The sequence below is a fragment of the Eulemur rufifrons genome, chromosome 29, assembly GCF_041146395.1.
Source record: "Eulemur rufifrons isolate Redbay chromosome 29, OSU_ERuf_1, whole genome shotgun sequence".
In the NCBI taxonomy this organism is placed as follows: domain Eukaryota; kingdom Metazoa; phylum Chordata; class Mammalia; order Primates; family Lemuridae; genus Eulemur; species Eulemur rufifrons.
This window is the reverse complement of record NC_091011.1, coordinates 82,591,415-82,614,958: the sequence shown is the minus strand read 5'-3', so window position 1 is coordinate 82,614,958 and position 23,544 is coordinate 82,591,415. Positions and strand designations below refer to the sequence as shown.

The window sequence follows — 23,544 nt, the reverse complement described above, 5'->3', positions numbered from 1 at the left end:
TCTGGTGTCTCAGTGTTGTCTTTTTGATCAATTTTCTATTTAGTGCCACAAAATCCATGGACATGGCATTACCATTAGGAATTGTGGTGCCTAGGCATCTTGGGGAAGCAAACTTTCTTACAGCAATTTCTCAGGACATAACTATATATATAAATAATATGCCTTTGCATTTTTACAATAAATTATTTCTTGATAAGCAGTGTATACACATGATAGAAAATTTGAATATCATATACAAAAGCAAATCTCCTTCTTAGTTGACCGTCTATCTATTCAATTCCCTTCCTTGAAAGCAACTGCAATATCCAATTGTGTATTTTTCAGATATATTTTATGTCTATATCAGCATATACATGTTATATTATTTTAAATTAAATTTGTGTGCATATCATGAGCTTATGCAATGTGTGATCATTGTTGTCCAACATCTATAAACTCCTATTTTTCAAATGTATTTTATGCCAAGCTTATTCCATTTTCCATTAACCATTAATCCCCTGCCTTTGATATATGTACTTTAGTATAAACTTGCATGCTGTAAGGAGAAGTCCAGCTTGGGGGCAGAGGAGGAGCCTGGCACGTCGCTGGTCAGTGCTGAGCATCCCCGGGGCTGGAGTCCCTGGAGCCTGCTCGGGTGCCACTGTCCGGCGGGGCAGCTGGGCCTCCCTCCAGCATACACTCTCTCTGCCATTCTGTGCCCAGCTCCTTTAGGAGAACCTTTCTCACGTACTGCTGCTTTTCTCATACCTGGGCTTACCGACAAGAATTCCTATTGCTGTCAGACCACTCATCTAGTCTTTGAGGTTTCCTACCCAACAAACCATTTCCTTCCACTCCTCCCCTATCGCACCAGCCTCATGCTGTAACATGCTTCACTGTGGACCTCCCGCTTCTGCCTTACGCTCTCTACTGAAATGCTTTCTTCAGGTTGGTAGGGATCACGTTTTATCCAGTCTTCATTCGTTTTGGCTGTCTTCTCTGTCCTGAGACTCTGGCTCCCCAGCCTTGTGACCAGCTCTTCTCTCCACAGTCAGTACCTCGACTGTTCCATCCTCCTTCCTGCCACTCCCCAACACTGGCTGTTCCCAAGGCTCCCACCTGTCCTTCCTGCCTTCCGTCTCTACGGTCCCCACCATGTCTTGCAGAGGATTTCTGATCTGTGGTTGTGGCCCTGCCCTTGTGCTGAGCTCCAGCTGCACACTTTAGATCGGGGCGGGGGGTCATCTCCACTCGGGCTTCCTGACATTACTCAAGCATGCTCATTGTTTAAACCCCCAAGGCCTCAGCGGTGGTGCAATTCTCCTAGTCCTTCCTCCTCTTTTCCTTGTGTCCTGTCAGTTACTGTGTCTTTCCATTCCTGCTCTCCAGTGCCTCTGTTCTCTTCATCAGCCCATTTCACCCTCATGGCTGGGTACTGCTCCACTGGGAGGCCAGTGGATTTCCCTTCCATCCATCTGATTTATTCACATCAGATCAACCTTTTAAAGATGGCACCTTTAAAACCGTACTCTCCCATTTAGAAAGGCGGCTGGCTTGCCATCACCGCAGAATCAGATCTAAACACGCTGTCTCTTCTTGGAAGACTCTCCATGTCCCAACACCTCCTTTCTCAGCCCTGCCACCCCCTCTGCCAGCCCCCTACTACAGCCTTAGCCCCCTGAACATGCCAGACTTGACTGAGCCTGGGCCTTGGATCACGTGGGCCCTCCCAAATGTCCTCTCTGCCTCTTGCAAGCCTACCTTTCATTCAGGGGGTTTTTCAAATCCCATCTCCTCTTCCATGGAATTCCAGCCTACCCACCCCCCAACTAGAAGTGATCTCTCCCTCGACAGTTGTAGCACTTACTGCCAGTACCGTTTCCTGGACACGTAGGTTGCCTGTGTCACCTGTGACCTTTATGAGTGTGTGTCTTTCCTCTCCCAGTAAATGGCAAACTTCTTGTGGAAGTGAATTTTATATCCCGCCCCCCCTACCTTTTTATTTCTGCACGTCCTTTACTGCCCCCTTTGCAGTGTGTACACAGTGGCCACGACTCCGACTGTCCATGTGGCATTCTTTCCGACTGGCAGCACTACATCCACGGATGTTTGCCGGCAAGGCCTGTTGTGCCATTTTGGGATTTCCCTCTCCCAGTGGCAGTGCCTCAGCGCTCTCCCCTTCAAGCAATCAAAGGGGAGGGGAAAGAGGCTGGAGGCTTAACTCTACCCCTCCTCCCAACCGGTGCTCCCTCTGCTCTTCTTTTTTAGCACTCTGACACTTAAAGGGCAAATCAGCATGGACTTTTTTCCCCTTCACTTGCCACTAAAATAAATATATTTGCAATTCTTTCAGTTAAGGGAGCCAGACACAGTCCTTCTATGTGTATCTGGGAGTTGGATCTTGCTTTTAAAATGTAGTGGGGAAAAAGAGTATCACGTAAAATAATGTAACATGCTTTCGCACCACAGATACATTTTGGTCTTACACTAGTGTTTTAGAATGTGTCAGAGTCCTCTTTGAGATATGTGACAGTTTTGAAAATTTTTTTTAAAGTAAACTGTTCTTGACTTATCTTGGTATTAAAAGCACTCTCTTACATTTGATCATAGCAGAAGAAGTGGGGGTACTGAAATGTATTCATATGCTTGGGTGACTCAAGTGGAATTTCACCTAACTTCTCACCGCCTGAGTCACCCCTATGCTATTACAATAGTTAGATTGATGAGGATGATATAATAAGGCCTATGAACTAAATATTTCGCCAACTGTGGAAGGATTATCTCTGGGAGGGTGTGTTCAGTGTTTTGCTAACTTTTCTCAGAAGGTCTTAGGTTCATTGTAAGTATCCTTTGTCAGAAAAATTGAATAGGTTGCCAGGACTGGTGGTGACCTTGGCTATACTGGGAACACTCATGTTGGGCATTTCCAGTTCTCCTCTTCTGAACTTGAGGGTTTTCTGCAGGAAGAATGGGTGATGAAGGAAGTAATGAAGGGTGATGAAGGAAAGTAAATCTTTCAAGAACTTGAGATTAAAATTATCTTCAAAGACGAATGCCACGGTTTGCTTTAGTTCCCTAGCCTAGAACTTGCAGTCTCTTCTTTCCTTCGTCCTTCCTGGTGGGTGGATTGGTTGGTATGCTCAGCCAGTCCCTATTTTTCCTCCATCTGACTGAATCCAGCTCATGACTTCTTCCGTTTCTCCTCCGGGATTCTCCTCTAGTTCTGGTAGGTTCTTCTGCTTTCCAGTATCTTTCTACCTTCCCCAACATGTCCCAGTTTCTCTTATCTCCCTTCTGCCTCCAAATCTGAGCACTGATCCAGAACCAAGTTATCCAGCCTTCTCCGTTTTGTCAATATCAAGTAGTAAAGCCATAGATTGGTTACCAAGGTGCTCCTAGTAGGGAAAACTATAAGGCTGAAGAGTAGTTTTGGCATCAATTGAAAGTTACCACCAGAGCTCTCCTACCAAGACTTAGCAGCTGGGAACTTGCCTCAGTAGTCCTTTCTTTGTTAGTAGATCTGAAACTTGGCCTCTGATTGTTTTCTTGTGGATTCCCTAGTTGATTCAGAGAATTTATAAGCTCTTACTACACACAGGTACTCCCACCTCCCCAAACCAAGCCTGTGTTAGCAAATGTCATGAATACAAACACTGAACTTTCCTCTGAGGGCATGCAGAGGGGTTTAGAAGACCTGCAGTAGCAAGGTTACGGATGTGTTCATAACCCAAGGCCAGAGGTCTCTCCTCCTTGTCTCTGAGTCTGTCTCTGTAGTCTAGATATGTTGGACAGATCTTCCTGCTGGCTTGAAAGTTACTTTAAGAAAATCTTGAGGTCAGTCCTGTTCACTAGTGATGGATATCTTCTTATCTGGAACACTGTATACCAGCTTTGGTCACGTGTGTTATAAAAGCAGACCTCTGTGTTTGCTTAGCACTATGTTTACAATGTTATTACTTCTTTATTTCTTTGTAAGACCTTGTGTACACCTGTCTCACGCCCCTAGTCTGTGAGCCAGCTGTAGGAGGGATCACTTCTTATTCAGCACTCTGACAATGGATGGCATGTAATGAATGCTTGATAAATGTCTGGCTTTGTATTCGTTGTGGGAGTGACTGAGTAGATGAAAGAGTAAATGAACCACCAACCCTCATACTTTTCATCCTCAGACCAATTTTAATGAACATCCCCAGGTAACATCATGGGGGAATGGAAATAATTCACAAAGCTTAGATGGTAAAAATAACTTGTATCAACAAAAATTCAATATACTATATAGAAACACATGTTTACAAAAAAGAAATCTAAGCTTAATGCATTGTATATGCTCATGATTAACATTTTCTAAGTTACCTACTTAAACAGTTACTTTACAAAGTCAGGAGAGAGTGAGTATCATGCTTTTCTTGGTCCTGAAACCTTATTGGGACATTCAAATGAAAATAGTGAAAATAGTGTGGCATATGTTAAGATTACGTAGTTTTATTCCCACATGGGTATAACCTTTGGAGATTCAGATTTAACATTTTCATTGAAATGCTTGTGGATCTTTTGTAAGGACAAAGAGAATATTTCTGTACATATTGCAATTCTTTTTGTTTGTTTGTATTTTGTTGGGGTTTTTGTTTGTTTGTTTTTGAGACAGTGTCTCCCACTGTTGCCTGGACTAGGGTACACTGGAGTCGTCATAGCCCAGTGCAACCTCAAGCTCCTGGCCTCAAGTGATCCTCCTGCCTCAGCCTCCTGAGTAGCTGGGACTACAGGCACTTCCACCACACCCAGTTAACTTTTCTATTTTTAGTATTTTCTATTTTTAGTAGAGACGGGTGTCTCTTATTCAGGCTGATTTCGAACTCCTAGCCTCAAGCGATCCTCCTGCCTTGGCCTCCCAAAGTGCTGGGATTGTAGGCATGAGCCACCACACCTGGCCCGTATTGCAATTCTTATAACCAAGGACCACTTCTATGAGTTGTGATTTTGTTCTGTTCCTACTATGTGCATTGCAGGAGGTAGTTTCTACCCACTATACTTTCTAGAAACTGCCACACTCTCTCTCAGACGCTGTTAACACAAAGAGCTAGTGTCTGTTTTTCTTACAACATTCTTACTTGACATTTGTTAAGCAATAACAATATTCCAAGCATTGTTAAGAAGAAAAGGGAGGGGGAGATAACTTATACCTCTCTAAATAAGGGCTCTGCAGCCTGACTAAAATGCAATGTGTAGAACTTTGCTTGCTGGGAAAACTTTATGAGTTTGAGAAAATAACATCTCACAAGTGCTTGGTTGTCCTAAATTAAGTGTGATCTGCAAGGTGATTTGGGGGTCCTTCCAGATTTGAGGTAATGTCGACATCAGTTATGTTTTATATTCCCAAACTCTACATAATTATTGCCTCTTATTTGTAATATCTTTTATGTAAGTAAGAATTAATTTTACCTCCCATTTTAGAGATAAAAACTGTGATGTACATAGCCGAAATATGTCAAGAATACCATGATGTGGCAGAAAAAAAAAATTAGCCAATGGATCGGGGGTTTTTTTTTTTGTTTTTTTTTTTTTCCGCCCCCACTTCGGAGTAGATGCCTGACTTCACAAATCTTCTCACTTTTGTAAATAACAAAACTAAACAGTGAGGGCCCTTATTCTTTGGAGAGCCAGTAGAAAATGGCCCCATTTTTCTAAGTTCAGAGGAGGAACTCTCCAGCTCATCAGCTGTGCTGGGTGAGCCAAGTTAGCAGAATCTCACTCAGGGTTTGGTGCAGCTGCCGGAGGGCAGAGTAAGAATGGCCTCCTCAGGAAAGGAAACCAGGCATCAGGGCAGTCCCGTGGTGTCAGAGTATGTTCTCCCCCCAGCTGCAATGTGTTGCACGTTAATAAGTTCCCACTCTCCTAGGTTCCCCCTGCCTGCCCCCATCATTTCCAAGTACCCAATATTGTTGAATAAGAAAGAAAAATATATTGCAGAATCGGAAAGTTTTTTGTTCACCTAACATTTTGGTGTGTTCATACTCCTGTGCTTAGGTATGTGCGGCGTGTTGGCGTGGGCACAGTGCATCTGTGTGTGTAGAGTACTGCAGTGCTCAGTTTAGCTGGGATCGGTGATCAGAGGTCCTATCTTTGGGATTTTCCTGGGTTTAGAAATTTTACTCAAGTTCCTAAAAATTGGGGGGAAGAGAAGGGACGAGCAATGCTTTCCCCTCCCACCTTGGAGGTCACCCTCCTCCTGTGGATCCAGATTACTGGGTTGTAATCCTGATATTTTCTCCAAAGACAGCAGTAGATTGAAATTAAAATGTTAAAGTATTTTCAGATACTGCTCTTTCAAGCCTTGGGTTTACAGAATAGAATCATTTATACTCTGTTGTACATCTAGCCAAAGCTAACTGTTTCTTTTACAGCACCCAAGCTGAAGCTATTGGTTAAATGGTATGGTGCTCACCATGGGTAATGGTCTGCTATCAGCTTGACTATTCATTTAGCTAAGTGCTGAACCAGGTATGTCTAGGTCAGTGTTCCCTTCTCTGATGACAGTGGAGGCCTCTGACATTTTTTGTATTGTGATGATAGACAACATATTAGTTAACATTCATCATGTTAATAATAGATATTTATGGGAAAAAAGTCTTCCGTTTTTGTTTTCTTTTTTAAGAAATTGTATCTCAAAGTGTAATGAAAACAAATGGAAACAAAGAAAGCAAGCGACTTTTGGAGATGTTTGACCTCTAAAATGTAATTATGGAAATTTGATTGTAGCTCAAATAGAAGCATCATTAATAAAATGGTTTGCAGTTATTAAGAATGTCAGAAAAGACTGAAATTGAGTTATTTCAGATCTCAATCTAGGAAGAGACTGTTTATATTTTATTCTGAAGATGAATATTAGGATATTATGATTTAAGGTAAAATGAAAAAAATTTTAATAGATGAGCATACATTTTAGATAAATACTTTCTTCATTTATATTGAATTTTATGATTAATTATAAGTGACAAGAGAAACAAGAGTGAATTATTACATATTTTTAAATATTGGCAATGTGCTAGTAGCTTTAGTTTTGGATTTGAAAAGAAAAGTGGAAATCCTGACCATTGGGCTCAACGTCTAGTGAAAAGTTAGCACACAATAAAGTAAGAGCTTCTGCATTGTACCGTAGGAATAGACTTAAAGATTTGACTCCACAACTGTGTCGTGTGCTTGCTTTTACAGTGCTAAGTTATGAGACCACCTGACCCCATGAAGGATGCATTATCGGAACCTGTTAAAAGAATTCTCCTTTTAACACCAGCCATTCTCGTATTTTCTCTCTCCTTTTCCTTCTCTCTCTCTCTCTCTCTCTCTCTCCCCCTCCCCCTCCCTCCCTCTCTCTCTCCCTCTCTGGTATTTCCTTATAGTTTCTGTAGAACTCACTTCAGGGTACTTACTGGTCCAAATACAGGGAAAGGATGCTATTTTTTGCATACCTATGCTCATAATCAGTGATTTTTGTGTTCCCTAGGGCTTTGCGAATTGAGGTTGCTAACTGATTGTCATTATGTGACTTCTTTAGCCTTCTGAATGGAGAGCAGCATGAGGAGAGCTATCTCTATATGTTTTACTTTTCTGAAGTTACCTTGTTATCCTTGCTATTTATATTAGCAGAATTAAAAAGATGGATAACTAATTTTCTTGAAATATAAAGCTCAGACCCACATCAAAGAAGTTTCTAAGACATGAAAGTAGGAGAGGCAGCAGTGAAACCAACAGCTAGTTCTAAAACAAATAACCAAGTATCATTGTGTTATAGGGTCTTAACGGGAAAGATCTGGATACTGCCTAACTGCTTCATTTTGACTGAAAGTGTTTTCATTTCTCTTTGACCAATTAATTCAACTTATAGAAAAGTCTCCTAAGGAAATAACAGAAATGGTAGTAATAGTTTATGTCCATCACCATGTTATTTTAAGCTCTGAAAAATTAGAAACAACCTAAATGTGTATCTTTATTCTTTTCTGTCTTTTTCCAAAGTTTCTACAGTGGATCTGTCAGTGTAATGAGAAAAATACTTGGATATATTTTCTTAGGTGCCTTGTAAATGGGTATTAGCATTAAACATTAGCCAAAAAAAATGTTTTACTGGCTACGGGCTACAGAATACCTAACAGGAGTAATACTTCTTTTGATTTTGTTCTTGGATCAAATCTTTGGGACTCCAGTTCTGCCTTTGCACACTATCAGCAAACTCCTGGGCCTTAAGTGCCATGGCGGGGGGCACAGAGCAGTGCCAGTGAAGGGGAGCACAAGAAGGATAAGAAGAGAGAGAAATGTACATTTATTTGGTGGGATCCATTAAAATTCCTCAGTAATTTCAAGTGATCACAAAACTAGATTTCATTTCTTAATTATTTTTGATAAGTATGTATTTTCAAAGATCAACTTCATTCTACCATTTCCTTTTTGCTAAACATGTTTTTGGATAGCAATTATATCTTCACACTCCCTTGCTATTGTTCCAAGTTCTCCAAATCTGTATTTCCTCTTTCTCTTAACATTGTCATTTACCATTTCTTTATTGCATCTTCCTTACATGCAAAGAAATTAAATTGTTTAAATGTCCTTTGCAGCTAAGATTTAGTTTTCCTTCTTAGGTATCTTGAAATTCCACCTTTTGTTGTTTTTTGCCTAGTAGTAGCTTTTTCCATCAACAGGAGTAAAAGTAGTCAATAAAAGTCAATTGCTGACTGTGATTATATGGAGGGTTTACCATAATGCATATTGGAAATGTCTTTGAAACCCTTTTCCTGAATGGAAAGTGCCATGGCTTGTGTTTTATGGTCTTCTAATGTTAGACGGTAATCTCATTTAGCATTTTCCCAAAGTGAAAACAGTGCATTAGGGCAACATAACAGGCATTGCAGATCAATACAGAGGCAGAGCTTTACCCTTGCAGATTAATCCAAGAAAACGTCCCGGAGTCTACTCCCGGAACTGGGGGGCAATTATGCTGATTTCCGCTCCTCTTACCCCCTTTCTACCATCTAATCATCAATACAGGCTGAAATGTATGTAGAAAGAATTTCAGATGACTGTGCACACACGTGCATACACACACACACACACACACACACACACAGAGAACAGACTTCCAGACAGGAAATCAAGGGCCCTGGAAGTGAGTAGTATTGATTTGTGGTGATAAAAGTATATTTTGACACATTTCAAATCATAAATAACTCATGGACTTTAACTTGAATGACTAATAGCTCAACTCAGGGTAAATGCTTATCTACAACTTAAATTACCTCTTTCTAAGGAGTCCACAGTATTAGATGAATTATCCCATTGTGAGTAGTCTTTTTAAAAGAAAAAATGTGTTGTCTTCTTTATGACGTGCAGCGTGTGGGTGCTGATTTTTACAGTCTTTCTCTGTAAAAAGACTATCTCGCTAGGGTGGTTCTGATCTTCCCTTCCCACCCTCCGTCCCCCTGCTTTTAAACCTAAGACACATTGACGCCACCGGTTGTCAACACTAGGGTGGAAGGCGGTCCTGCTTTCCTGCGCACTATTAGTGGTATCAGTCATGCATTTGCTAGGTTCAGCTGACCTCATGCTTAGTCATATTTTATTCAGTGTTTATCCAGATGTGGGGCTTGCTATAATTAGTCAGTTAGTGGTATCTGTGCCTGTATTTGTGAAGCACAGCTGATTCCCTTTAAATGCTGATGTTCATGGCAGAGGATTAGGGAAATCTGTGTCCAGAAAAATTCACAAACGTCTGAAATCGTAAAAAGCATGGAAACTCCTGGGATTCGATTTAAATTCTGTTCTGAATGGTATTTGACAAAGCAGTAAGGTAATGAATGAAAAAGTAAAAGTGATGTTATATAAAATTTGTGGAATTATTTTTTTGTCTGTATGTCTGCATTCCTTAGAGGGTAGTGAGAAGTAAATTCCCTCAGGGACCAGTAACATGGTTTGCATTTCTATTCTAGCAAAATATATATTAGCTTAGTGTGCTGGATAAAAGTAATGAGGAGACAAATCATCACCCAGGGGTTTCCTTATTGATGAGAAATATCCCCCCTGTGTTCTCTAGGGGTTTTTAAAGAACCCATTAAATATAGGATAATGCTATTTCAGGATTACTATGGAAATAACAAATTTAAATTTAAAGAATAGAACTGATAAAGACTAGCTTTTTGTATGAAACAAAACTTATTTGGAAAAATATATGAATTCCTAGATTAAAAATGGTAATATGTGTTGTCTCTGTGTATGTTTAGTCCTTATATTCCAAATTTCTCTGCCATATTAACAAGAATATTTTATTCTCATTTGTACAGTTTATTTGGTTTATGTTATTATGTTCAAGTGTGTATAATAAGCTTTTTAGAAACATTTACGTTTGATCTAGCATATTCACTGAGAAGCAATCTAACGAAAATCTCAGATTTGTAAGTATAATTAGCAAAATTTTAAAACATTTTCTTTCCACTCATTTGTATTCATTCAGTGAATTTATTACATGGCTTCTATAGGGGTATCCATATCTAGGAGCTGAGGTCACAAAGAAAATAAGACAAAGTCCTTCTTGGCATTTGCATTCTAATAAATGTAGGCTAGCAAACTGACTCTAGTGTAGTCAGTGTCACGTGCATGGGGAGAGAAGTTAATACAGGATCAGTGGGGTCACCATAAAGGGAATGATAAACTCACCAGGAGGGGAGAGCTAATGAAAGCCACATACAGAAGGTTCCACATGACCTAAGTGTTGAAAGGTGAGTAGGTATTTTCCGGATATAGAGGAGTGGGTGGGCGTTTGGGTGCAGAGCATTTCCAGAATCGAGAGCAGCGTGAGCAGAGATGTGAAGGGAAGTGTAAGAACCAGTTCCCAAGCATGGTCTGTCCAGGCTGTAGCAGTGCTGGGGGCAGGGTGGGGATGAAGGCTGCAGAGTAGACAGAAACCTGATTTGTTGACCTTGTATTTTATGTAGAAAGTAGCGGGGAAAGATGCTGTCTCTGACTTATCTATTAGAAAGAACCATCTGGAAGGAATATGGAGGCAAGAGCAGAAGTGAGATACAGACAGACCAGCTTGGAGGTCTCTGGTTGAATCCAGGATATAGATTTATATGCAGAATTAATTTAATGACAGTGAGTCTGGAGAAGGAGGTCCAGACAGTGGGGATCTCAAACTTTGTGACCAACTGGATGTGGAAATGGAAGAGAGAAGTTAGGGCTCCTAGGTTTCTGGCTGTGCTGGCCAGGATGAAGAGTACTGACGCCGTTCGTAAGGTTTGGGTCTGGGTTTGGGTTTGGCAGGGAAGATTACATTGTCCAGAGTAACTCACAGCCGTTTCAACTAATGGAACTACTTTTGTAGAATTTATTAACCAGGTGTACATTTTTATCATGGGAACAATTTTAGTATCTTTCTTCAAACGTTAAGGAAAATTATTTCTCTTAAACTTTTTTTCTAATTCGCAACATATATGTTTTATTTTATATATTCTTTAACTTTGACTTGTATTCTGAATGAAAACCCTTTGTCTCAGTGGTCCCTGTGTTTGTTTTCAGGCGGTATGAGTCTCATCCCATCTGTGCTGACCTGCAGGCCAAGATTCTCCAGTGCTACCGCGACAACGCCCACCAGACCCTCAAGTGCTCCGCCCTGGCCAGCCAGTACATGCACTGTGTCAATCATGCCAAAGAGGTGGGTGTGCCAGCCAGGCCGGCGGGGCAGCAGGAGAATAGAGAGCCTGACGTCATGGGGCAGTGGTAAGGATTTAATGGGCTGCTGTGTGTGCAAAAGCTTTGTGAACTCCACTGCTCACCATCAAGAACTACTGTAGTGACTTAGTTAGGTCTTAACTTCTATCCAGGTCGTTGTGGGAAGAACCTCTCTCCTCCTTGTGCTCAACTCATTTACTTGCAGAGAAAAAGACTCTACTAAAATTTTACTTTTTCCCACTTGCCCTGAACTTTTGTCCTCTAATAATTGTGTCCTCAAGGTCATTGCCTCATACTTCTAGACCAATATTCAGAGCCAGCAAAGGGGAAGGTTACAAATTAAGAAGTTACCAATTTGGGGTCCATAAACAGTAGGTAGTCACATAGACAGCCTGGTTTAAAAACAAAACCCACCATTTAATCACTGTTGAATCCTTTTGCCGGTGGATAAAATATACTCAACTGGGCATGGGAAAGAGAGACCAGAGATAGCATTTAGGAAGGAATTTCCACTGCTTTTTTATATACTGTAGTCGTATTTTTCTCTTGACCCTTCATGTCAGAATAATATGATATTCATAGGATGTGTATTTTCTCTAATTTATATACTTTAGAAAGGTAATGATAAACCCTGAAGCAAATTATCAATTCTGGCTGGTCACATAATTGCCTAGCATTTAACCAATTTAACAGTTGGATGTAGGTTGTTCTGCGAGGCAGAAATTGTTGGAAACCTTGATTCCGTCTGCTGACAAACTCCGTAGAGTTGGCCTTCTAACCCTACTAAATCTAGTGTTTGAGTTACACAGCATGCCTTTGTACAGTCTAATTTGCTGTAGTTGTAATAATATCAGTGTACATTTCTGATACTCTAAATATCTGATGGGAGGGCTGGTATTGTCTGTATAGCTGGGAAATAACAGTAATATCAGTGGAAAAATATAATCAAGATTTATTAAAAGCCTATGATGTCTTTAAAAGCCTAGTGGCTTTTTTCTATTTCTTGCTTGTAGCAGCCCTTGTATAACTCTTAGTAGTATGGCAGGGATTCTATTCTGTAAAGGTCTTTGGTAGAGGCAATGTTGCTAATGTTAAGTTAGTACATTTTATTTGTCAAAAACAGCTTCTGATGTGCTCTTAACAAGCTCCACCCTTCAATATTAATACTAACTGAGGCACTTGGGACTTACAGGTTGACTCATGGATTTTTCTAAGTTGGTGATAGTGCCTTATTGAGGTGGGGCTTGGGTAGTCAGTGTGAAAGAACGGCAGTGACAAAGTATATGCTTCAACGCTGGTGCCTAACATATGTGCCTATTTCCGCAGTGTGATTTGTAACATCACTAAAGTAGCAACTGCAGGGGCGTTTGGAGTATTGACTCCATCCTGCCTGTCTAGGTTGTGTTGAATCATATACACTAGCCCCGTGAGATCAATGGCTTGTATTTATAGGATCAAACAAAGTTAACTTGTGACACAATCAGATATGCCACATGGTGCAGCAGAGAGTTGCAATCTGGCAGATCTGAGTTAGTATCCAAGCCCTCTCTTTTACTAGCTCTGTGACCTTGGGCCTTGGTTTTCCTCATCTGTGAACTGGGGTAATGTTGGGAGGATTACATTGATATAAAGTATTCAGTACATCTTATTTTTTCCCTTCTTTCCTCAGCTGTTGTTATTTCATGCTGAAACTAACTAAACAGATCAGCCAAAAGCTGACCACTGTTACTAGTGATTTCAAAATAGACTCTCCTTCCTCCTCCTCCCTTCCCAACCTGAGATACAATTTAATATCAATATTATTTTCAGCCAGTATGTTTGGAGCCCCTACTATTTTCACAACTCTTATATCCAATTATTAGGAAGTGTATGATACAGGTAATATTAAAAAGATACGTCCCCAAACCTTTTTATCCTAAGATGGGCAACATTGAAATGGACAAGAACAAAAAAAAAAAGATACCATCTTATATTCCTGCAATGCTTAGGATTTCAAGGTTGTTTTATATCCATTCTCTTACTTGTTTTTTATGACAACCTGAGATGTAAATAGAGATGGTTTCAGTTTCACCATTTTACAGTTGAGAGCATTGAAACCCAGGCAAGTCATGATGGCAAATTTAACAACTAGACCAAGGTGTACCGTGCCATGAAAACAAAAAATTTCAAAATAAATTCAAAGGTTTTAGTCTTTGAGTGGGCGAGTGTGTAAAGGAGCATCCATCCTCCACTGCAGAAATAAGGCAACGAGGGAAAGTGAGAGCAGAAACCACAAAGGGAGGCAAAGAAGGTCAAAGATCTAAGGAACTGGTCCCAGAGAGCCTGAAGGTCCCAGAGTGGGCAGTGGGTTGACAGAGCCCGTGATGAAAGGGGCAACTCAGCACTGCCCCGTTTTAAGATCATGTCAAACTGATCCTGCCAGAGGGAGCTTATATCAGTATTTCATAAGCAGTTACTTTTACTCTGATACCAGGGTGTCCTTTTGCTCCTTGGGAATTTAGCACAACCTCGTGACCCCGACTCTGCGCCTGTTGTTAGAGGAGACTTCAGCAGGATACAAGGTCCTACCTATTGCAGCAGTTCCTGATGGGCCAACTCTGCTGCTTATGTTTCCAGTTAAATCCAGAGAACGAGCTGGACGTGCTAAACAAGAAAATGCTAAACATGACAACAACCCATTAGGTCATAATGTCCATTTCCGACAAAGTACAGGGGTTTCCCCCATGGAATAATTCCAATAGCCAAGTCCACTCCACTTTTAAATGACTCATAAGATTGGCCTCTCACTGGTTCCCTGGGGCATTGTTCTAGGGACTAATAGATTTTACTGATAGGAAAATTTCCGGATATTTCTTAGCCCTACTCTTCCTTTCTACTTATTCATCCATTTATTCTGATCAGTCTTTCTTCAGCTATTCTTAAACAATTAATTCATCATGGGTTGACATGAGACATTTAGACTATTATTTCTAATATATTAAGTTATGTGTTCTTCATGAGGGGAAAGAGATATTAAATTGCTATAATTATTATTTCTAGGACTTAAAAGCTACCGGCTGGCTATATGAGATACAGCGTTTAAAAATGAGGGAAAGCATTGATTGGCACGGACTTCTTTCTTTCTCATACCTGCTTAGCCTCATAATTTTCTCAAGCTCCCCAAGATTGGATTACCTCTTCTTGCCCCTAAAACCTGGTTCCCATTCTATGAGGTTCTCTATCTACACAGGAGTCCATGGAGGCCAATAGTATTCGCCCAGCTGGACCAAAATGTGCCCAAATTCTATTTTACCAGAGGAGGGGTAGGGTGTAGAAAGGGTTTGCTTCCAGATCTGCATTGCCTCTGGGATGATGCTGCCTTGGGCCACACCACTTCCCTGCTATTTACTTGCAGAATCGAGCTGCTTTGGGGATAGCTGGTCTACGCATTTCAGCGTTTTCCCAGCCCTGCTGCAATTGACTGAATGGTACAGAATCTGCTGGACCCTTACAGAACATTCTCTGTTCACTGGAGGTTAGGGTTTGTGGGAAATGCTGTTGCTACCATCCTAATTTAGTCATGATGGCTTGAGCTTCAGTTTCTTCTCTGATAAATTGAGGGTTTGAACTAGGTGGTCCATGAGGACCTTCCAGCTCTGTCATTCTAGGACTGATTCTGCTTTCACGCGTGGGAGCAAGAGGCGGTGTGCGTAAGCACACATGTTCATGGGCACACTCAAGAGACATGGCCTATCTGGTACAAGCTGCACCCATACTTTTGAGACTTTCAATATTTATACCTTTGCCTCTTAGATTTTGCCATCTGCCTTAAACATTCGTTCCGGAAGAACACCTGCGTTCTGATTGGCCGGCCTGCTACCTGGCCTCCCACAGCCGCAGACCTTTGTGTTGAAGTTCACACTCCTGACGGCCCTGGGAAACCCAGGGTGGCAGGATGAACTGGGAGGGAATAGAAACAGTTTCACAGTTTCTCTAAAGTCAGTGAAGTGAAAAACAGCTATCTCAGCGCTGCCTGGCAGAATGTAGCTTGCCGGCTAATGAAGTCCCTTAGAAAATGGAGACTACCTCCTGCCAGCCGTAGGCCCCTCCTGTACCGGGATGCCTGGATGAGGGGTTTTGGAGATAGAGCTGGAAGCCAGGATCTGAAGAACCAAGAGTGAGCTAGGGCCAAAAGCAAGGGCCAGCCCCAGGAGATGGCCAATGACAGAGGTCAGTGTGGGGCCAGATGTCAGATGACGGGGCAGTCAGGGGTCCATAAACCACAGCAGAGGTTTCAGTCAGTAAGTAGGCAGTGGATCTGTACCCAGGCAAGCAGATAACTCAGCTCAAGGAAGGACCAAAATAAGGGCCTCTTTTAAGTGAGGCAACCCTCACCTTAGACCTATATGCTTCCTGCTGACCTCTTCAGGGGGATCAGAAGGTGACCTGGCTGCAGTGAGGAGCATGGGGTCAAGGCCCTGAGAAGTGAGGCTAGATCCTAACGTGGCAGCACTCCAATCCAAGGCCAGTGCACCCAGTTTTCTCGCTTCTAAAATATAATCGACATCTCCAGTATGTAGTTAGCCTCCAAAATCAGACTCCAAAATCAGAGGAATTTGCTGTAGCAGAATTTCTGTCCACCTTCTTAAGGACAGTGTATTTCGTCTCCCCTATAAATTGTATTTGTGTTAGACCAGGGTTCAAATATTAATATTTTCCTATTATTCAAGTACGAAGAGGTCCTGAGAATGTAGTAGCTATTACTTAGAAATCAGGGTTCTTGAAAGGAAAACCTACTGCCAGAGCAAGCTGTATTTTATCACTGTTTTCAGATGAACTCTACCACTAGATGCAAATGATTTAATAGACTTATGATTGTTGAAGCTAGAAGAACCCTAGAGATCATGTAACCCAACCTTATCTTTCTACTTGCAAAAATTAGCACCCTAAGAGTTTAAGTGATCCCTAGAAGGACAGAGCCGAGACCAGATTAGCCTGCTCTTATTCCAAACCCAGGGTGTTTTCCCTGTGATGTCAGATCTCAGGTGTGGGTGAATGGCAGGGTCACCTGAGGAGTTTGTTTAAAATGCACATGCTCAGCCCCATTCCTGGAGAGTCCGATTGAGAAGGTCTGGGGTGGGACCTGGGCATCTGCACTGTGACCAAATACTCCAGGAGACTGTGTACACAGGAGTTGTACAGAGTCCGTTGGCCTAAACGGCATTAAAGGTCTTTAACCTCTCAGATGTCCTGCTGCATTGGGAGATGAGCAGCTGTTACTACGGACAGGTCTGAGCCATCTAGCAGAGGTCCAATCCCACCAACCATAGGAATGAATGTTTAGCCTCAGGAACTAATAGGAAAATGGCTTGGAAAGAGGGTGGGAGCCCTTGAAAAAGAGGTTCCTTTCTCCCCCTCTCTTGCTCCCCTTAAAGTTGTGGGGGGATCCACACCCGGTTATTGTGGGTAAGAGAGAGGGAGGGGGCACCAAGCCAAGGTGACATGGCCCCCTGGCGAGATCACAGTTGTAACCAGACCCTCCTTGGCTCAGCCACTCCCAGCCCCCTCCTCCACTCCCCTGACCCACATCGGGGTCTGATGTATATGGTGACCACCTTCAGAGAGCACAGAGATAAATCAAGAAGGCCAACTTCCTGGGAAGACCTACAGGAGCATGTTTTTATTGTGTTCGAAGGCTTCTTTATCATCATCACCTATTGACGTTTATGTATCGCCCAGCTGCGCTGCTGGTGTGCAGGGTGACACACGGGGATTTCATAATAGATTTCCGATCCTTTGATAAGGTGGCCCTTCGAATTTGGAGTCATATCAAAGCAAACTAAATTCCAAACTTTAAATTTGTTACCCCAGCCTCTTCCATTCTAGGAATCCTTTTCTAAACCACTTTCTGAGCGTAAATAAATACTTGCTTTATGACATTTTCTCTCTTTTTAATCTTACTTTAATAGAAGAAATATTACCATGGTAATAAATTTCATTTTTCTTAATAGGTATTTCTTTTCTATTACTTGTCCTTCAAGACAACACTGCAGTGTGTGTTTTGTCTGTTATTGTAGCAAGCTGTATAAACAGTTAATTACTTGTAGCTTAATTTGAATATTACACAGAACATTTGTCATAGAAGATATAAAATAAGATCCAGGCAGAAAAAAGTTAACTTGTGCTTCCTCTAAAGCAGGAAGAACAAAGAACAGCACTTGCTGGGGGGAATAGACAGATATTGAAAACAAAATAAGTTGGCTAATCAGATTTTCAGGTAGTGGGGAACAGTACTTGATGTACAGGCAAAGTTTTCTTTGTGCTTCTTGTAAACTCAATTCATGGATTACTTTTCCTTCCTCTGTGACTTACAGTCTTCTCATTCTGTCTTGTTCCTCACCGCGGCTTTCCCTGTCCCTCCTTAGTAAAAACTCCAGTGTTGGCGCTGGGTCTGAGCCAGGACAGGGCTCCATCTTCGTTGCTCACAGCTATGTAAACCTTCCTGCTTCTGTCCCCAGCTCTGTGAGGCCTATGCTCTTGTGAGACGCTGAGTGAGCTCATCCAGGGACCAGCCCTCTGAGGGGTATCTTTAAAAAAAAAAAAAAAAAAGTACAAACAATTTTTATTTTCTTCATGATGATTGGTTAACAATCCAGGGTTGCCATAATTTCTCTGAAGTGATCGAGACCGCCAGTAGCCGGCACACTGCTAGGATAGTCAACCCCTCCAGGAAAGCTGCAATGCAAAAATCAGTTGATGAGATTACTGCGTAACAAAAATATTTGAGGGACGTGGTGAGGATCATTTTAGTAAGTGGAGATGACCCACAGTCTCAGGTCTCCAGGGGCAGTGTTCTTGTCTGACAGCGGGGGCTGCCAGCTTCCGCAGTGGCTGGGCTGGGAAGAGACTTGGGAAAGGAGCAGCAGCAGCGCCTGCACCGCGCCCTCCTTTCGGTGACTTACAGGCTGTTTATAAAGGAGTTTCTGCGGGCCCAGGGCCCAGATGTGTGAGTGACGAGCAAAGGCAAGGAATTTCTCCCTCCACATTAAGATTAAGTGTTAGCAGTTCCTTAAATGAAAGAAGCAATTTTTTATAACTTGCAAAGCTTCTCCCTCATTCTTTAGGGAATTTCCTATGTTAATTTATGCAGTGTTAAGTTTATGCAGTGTGGAAATTCAGCCCAGCAGCAGCTACTTACAGAACCAATGCAGAGATCGTAGGAGAACCTCTCAGGTGGGAGCTGAACACCGCAGACCCCACCAGGCCGAAGGATCCCTCCAGCCAATAGCCTTGGGGTCTGGGGCGGAGCAGGTTTGGTTGCATAGCTGTGATGGGGTAATAACACGGAATGTTTTACAGATGTATTCATCTTTTAAAAATTCAGCTTGTCGTCGTATTTGTTAATGTCTCTGACAGAAGTTAGGCGGTTTTGTACCACCTCTGCCACCCCTTGGTGGCAGCTGAGTGCAGTTCCACAGTGCGTTCATAGATCAGCCCTGGAGCTTTCCTGTGGTCCCGCACGTCTGCAAGGACTCACCTAGAGTCAGCTGAGCTACTGCGCTGTCCTGGAGGATTAGAATTTTAATACACGTAACAGGGTATTTTGTGGATATGGTTAGATATAGTTACTAAGACATTATTTCTCTGTGTTTGACATTTATTCACATGTATTTTAATGCTGCTTTTATGTTAAGCTGCCATTGCTGTTCCTCAAACCAGCCAAGGCCCGTCTTGTCTTTCTCAAAGAGAGTCTGACATTCTTAGCATCACCTGATTTGGTGGAGAAATTACCCATCTATATTCAGTTGAGGTTGCAGGGAGAAGAATAGTGAAAAGGATCTCGAGACTCTTGAAATACACTTTAACTGTTGCTTTAATTAGGTCGTGGTAGCTGCAGAGGATTTTGCAATATTTGAAAAGAGAGACGTTGTCATGTATCTTTTTAACCATAAACCCTAAATTGTAGGGACAGGCACAGCCATGTACTCTTGACCAGGCAGGTAACAGCTTAAAGTTCCCACCAGTGTGTTGAAGAATGTAGTGAAGCTATAACCCCCAAAATGCAAAATGGCAAAGCGGTATCACTTACAAAGGGATCATTTTCTTCAGTAACCAAATGCCCTGAGGCAGGCTCAGTATAGTTTTGTACTGGCTTCCATTTTGAATTTAAGAAAGAGTGTTGTAGGCTGTTGTCTGTATACCTGGAATTTATAGAGCTTCCTGTCCATACAGTTGGAGAAACTTTCCCACAGATCAAGTTGCAGAGGGTGAGGACAGCTGAGACACTATGACACTATGACATTGCCAGGCTGTGTCTGACTCTTATGTTGTAGATGCTCAGCGTGTGATTTCCCAGCAAATACAGAGCTCGCCTGAATGGCTGGTGCGTGGGACGCCCCACCTGCCAGTGTGAGTCTACAGGACAACTCTTGTTGAACACAGTCTCCGTCACCTGCTTTGTCTTTCCTGTTTTCTTTAGACAATCTAGCTTTTCTAATTTACTTCCTATTTGACTGAATCATTGCATTTTCCGACCACCTGTGTGTGTGTTATCACTAACCTAGTTGTCCTGCCTTGCTACCTTTCCTTCTTTTGTCCCCTGTGGACGTGGTCTTCTTAGAAACCTAAGATCACAGATGCAGATTAGGATAATCTGTTCAGCCTTTGCTCCTGTGACCCAGCACATTCTCTTGTTTGTCCTTCCACTCTTTCTTTCTGCCCCCTTTATTCCAATCTTTTTATCTTTGATCTTAGATCTTACGTCTAGAGACCTTTGACCTTTCTTTCCAAGCCTGCAACTTCCCTCTAGATATTTCTCTCTGGGATGTCTCACCCAAAATCATCTCGCAAGCCCAGAATTTAAGTCATCCTCCTCATTCCCGAGCTGGCCCCTCCCCGTGACTTCCCACTTTCTCCCAGAGACACCACTGCTCCCTGTCACTGGGGACCCGCCCGGGCCTCAGGACCCACCGTCTCTCTTTTTCTTCCCGTGTCCTTTTGTGGCTCTATCTGTTTCTTCTTTCACCCTCACCTGGTTTCTAACCTGCCTCCTCACTGGTCTTCCTGCCTCTAGGCTGTCCTCTGGTGGATCCATCACGGCAAGGATGTCAGGTTAACCTTCCTAAATGTCTTTCTCCTATTTAAAAGCATTTGTTGGGGTCCCACATGTTTTCAGTGGCCAGCAGGAGGCGTCTCAGTCTGGCATCTATTCTGGGTGGTCTTTACAGGCTTTCTCTCCATAAGTCCTGAACACACGCCCTTTCTGCCAGCGAGGCCTCTCCTCAGTGTCCCGTATATATTGGGCTTGTTCCTACCTCTGAATCTCTGCCTCTGCTTTCTACCCTCCCTGCCCCCTGCAGTCCCACCCCAGCCCCTGCCTGTGTTCCGTCTGTGGGGAAGAGTGCTTGAGAAGCTCTTTCTTTCCTGATCACCCCGGCGACAGTCTTACCCCCTGTGTGAGGCAGAACCACTCATCTTTTGAACTGTTACCTTCTCTGGAGGAGTACATGAGAAACTGGGAAACAGAAGGAAGGAGAAAATTACTTATTACTAGATATTCTTTTGTTCCTTTTGAGTTTTATACTGTGTTTATTCAATAAAAAAAAATTTAGCATTTATTTAGCAAATAAATAAAAAGTGCAAATTATTGCCTTATGTAGTTCCTTAATTTTCTGTGAGTGTCTGTGTTAGTTTCCCCACAGCATTTAACTGAGTGCGGCGAGTACCTAGGAGGAGCTCAGTTAGAGGTGGGTGTGTGGATGGCTGGAAGGGTGGTGGGTGGCCAGAGGAAGGCGTGCACAGATGGGCTAGCGGCAACTCGAGACTCACCCAGCCTCTCCTGAGTAACTTCAAAACTAAAGGGGAAAGTATCACTTTTTTGTTCTTAAAGATCTCTAAAAATGGATGCAGTAATACTCCCTGTTCCAGCTGGTTATAGAACTTTAATCCGATAGTTAAGAACTCAACCACCCCCCAAAATAAACAACTAAATAGAATGTAGAGATCATTTCTGCAGTTTGGGAATAGGTACTTGTGTGTGCAGCTCTGCCCAGCCTTGTGAGCACAGGAACGTCTGCATCCTGCCTGGATGGGTCAGGAGGCTCTGGGAGAGATTCTCGTGCTCTTTGCAGTTGAGAGATTCCCTCTCGGAGCCCTGGGGGTTACGAGTTGATCCCCCGACTCACTCACTCACTCACACACAGACACACACGCACACACTCACTGCCTAGGCAGTAGCTCCCCCAGTCACTGTGGCCACCGGCAGTGTTCCCCACATTTCCAAATGTTCCTGGTGAGGAGATGGCACAGAACTCCCACCCTTCCCCCCCTCACCAGGCCATGTTCATCCGTAGGGTCTCAGTGGTGGTGATTAGAGGTACTAATATTTTGAAACCAGGAAACGTATGCCTTGTTTTATGTGTTTTAAAATTAGATATTTGAAATGCAATACAAATTGTACTAAATGGTTACTGCATTTTTTTTACCCCCTCTCCTTCTGGTGGTAAAACTTATACTGTTACTTCTTTTACAGAGCACGCTTGAGAAGGGAGGATAAAAACTCTGAGAACACAGAAAACATCTTCAACGTTAATTCCAGAGGTGGAACGTTTTTTTTCCTAGTAAGATAATAACCCATTTAAAGAGAAGACCACTAAAGAGCAGCACTGAAGAAGGGATTCGACAGCATCATGTCACGTTTTGATTAGCAACAATTTGAAAAGCCGAGGCCTAGGTCAGGGATCAGTCATCAAAGGACACCCTTCAGTATTATAAACCCCCTTCATGATGATTAAAAGAGAAAGGCAGCCGTCTCCACCTTTTAGTACTTTCTGTTCCACTTCTACTGACCAAAAAGCGTTCCTGTTCTAACCAAGCCCCGTCATTTGGCGAACCCTCACTCTGGCAGAGCGGGGTGGGCTGCTGAGTTAATTGGCGTGGAGGGAGAAGACAGCCCGAAACACACGGATCTCGGGGCAGTAATGCCGGGTAGAATTGCGTAGGCTGTGGCATGTTGGTTTTCTCTTGTTTTCTTTTCTCCTTTGATTATATAAGAGCTATTTCATTTTAACTTATTATGGTGATCATGCAAGTAAGAAGACAAAAGGAGAGAAAATGTACCCCTTTTACTGGAATAATGTTTATGATTACAAGTGAAATAAGGTATTTTTATCAATATAAAGGCAACCTTGGCTTATACAACCTCTATCGTGAATGCTGACATCTTTACTTCACTCACTATCAATAATAAATATATTTTCTGACAAAGACTGGCATTGCGCCTCAGAGCCTCACACGTTCATTCCTGTGTCTGGGTTCGATGGTTATGCATATGGGAATTGAGTTGATTTATATTGCTAATAATTTGCATTTGTGCTGTACCTTTCCTCTAAAAAGCTCCTAAGCACTTCACAGAGCCTCAGACAGGCAAGTGATGGTTATAACTGCCTCTCAGGTAGACGGAATTCTGGAAGATCTTTACAAATTGCATGAACCTTTCTTTCTTTGGGATGACTTAAGTCATCCTGCCTGGGGCGAGAACTAGATTAGATAACCTTGGTTAGGACCTTCTGACACTGCAATACTATGAAAATGTTAAAAAAAAAAAAAATAATCCACCTTTAGAGTTTTTCCTCTTTCCACTTTCATCAAAACTTCCTGATTATAACTCTCCCTTTTCTACCAGGCCTGGTCTTCAACCCTGCAGCTGAGTGAGTTGGAAACAAATATGCACACTGAGGTCCCGTTCTTTGGGTAGTTAGGAGGAGGAGAAAATACCAGCGCTCTGTGATGGCCTCTAAATTTCTTTTGTCATGTAGAATTTTTATTTTGTTACATGGAGAGAATTTAGCAAAATGAGTACGAATACAGGCTCTGGAA

General features: G+C 42.3%; 1 protein-coding gene across 2 annotated transcripts in view; it reads left to right on the top strand.

Moving 5' to 3' along the window:
* Positions 1-22,298, top strand: part of CHCHD3 (coiled-coil-helix-coiled-coil-helix domain containing 3) — a 267,860-nt gene extending 245,562 nt beyond the window's left edge. For both annotated transcript variants that reach the window (XM_069461831.1, XM_069461832.1), the window contains 2 exons: positions 11,536-11,671; positions 22,199-22,298. In XM_069461831.1, coding sequence (XP_069317932.1) covers positions 11,536-11,671; positions 22,199-22,222 — 160 coding nt within the window. In that variant the 3' untranslated portion in view covers positions 22,223-22,298. The remainder of the gene's footprint in view (positions 1-11,535; positions 11,672-22,198) is intronic.
* Positions 22,299-23,544: the final 1,246 nt, after the last annotated feature.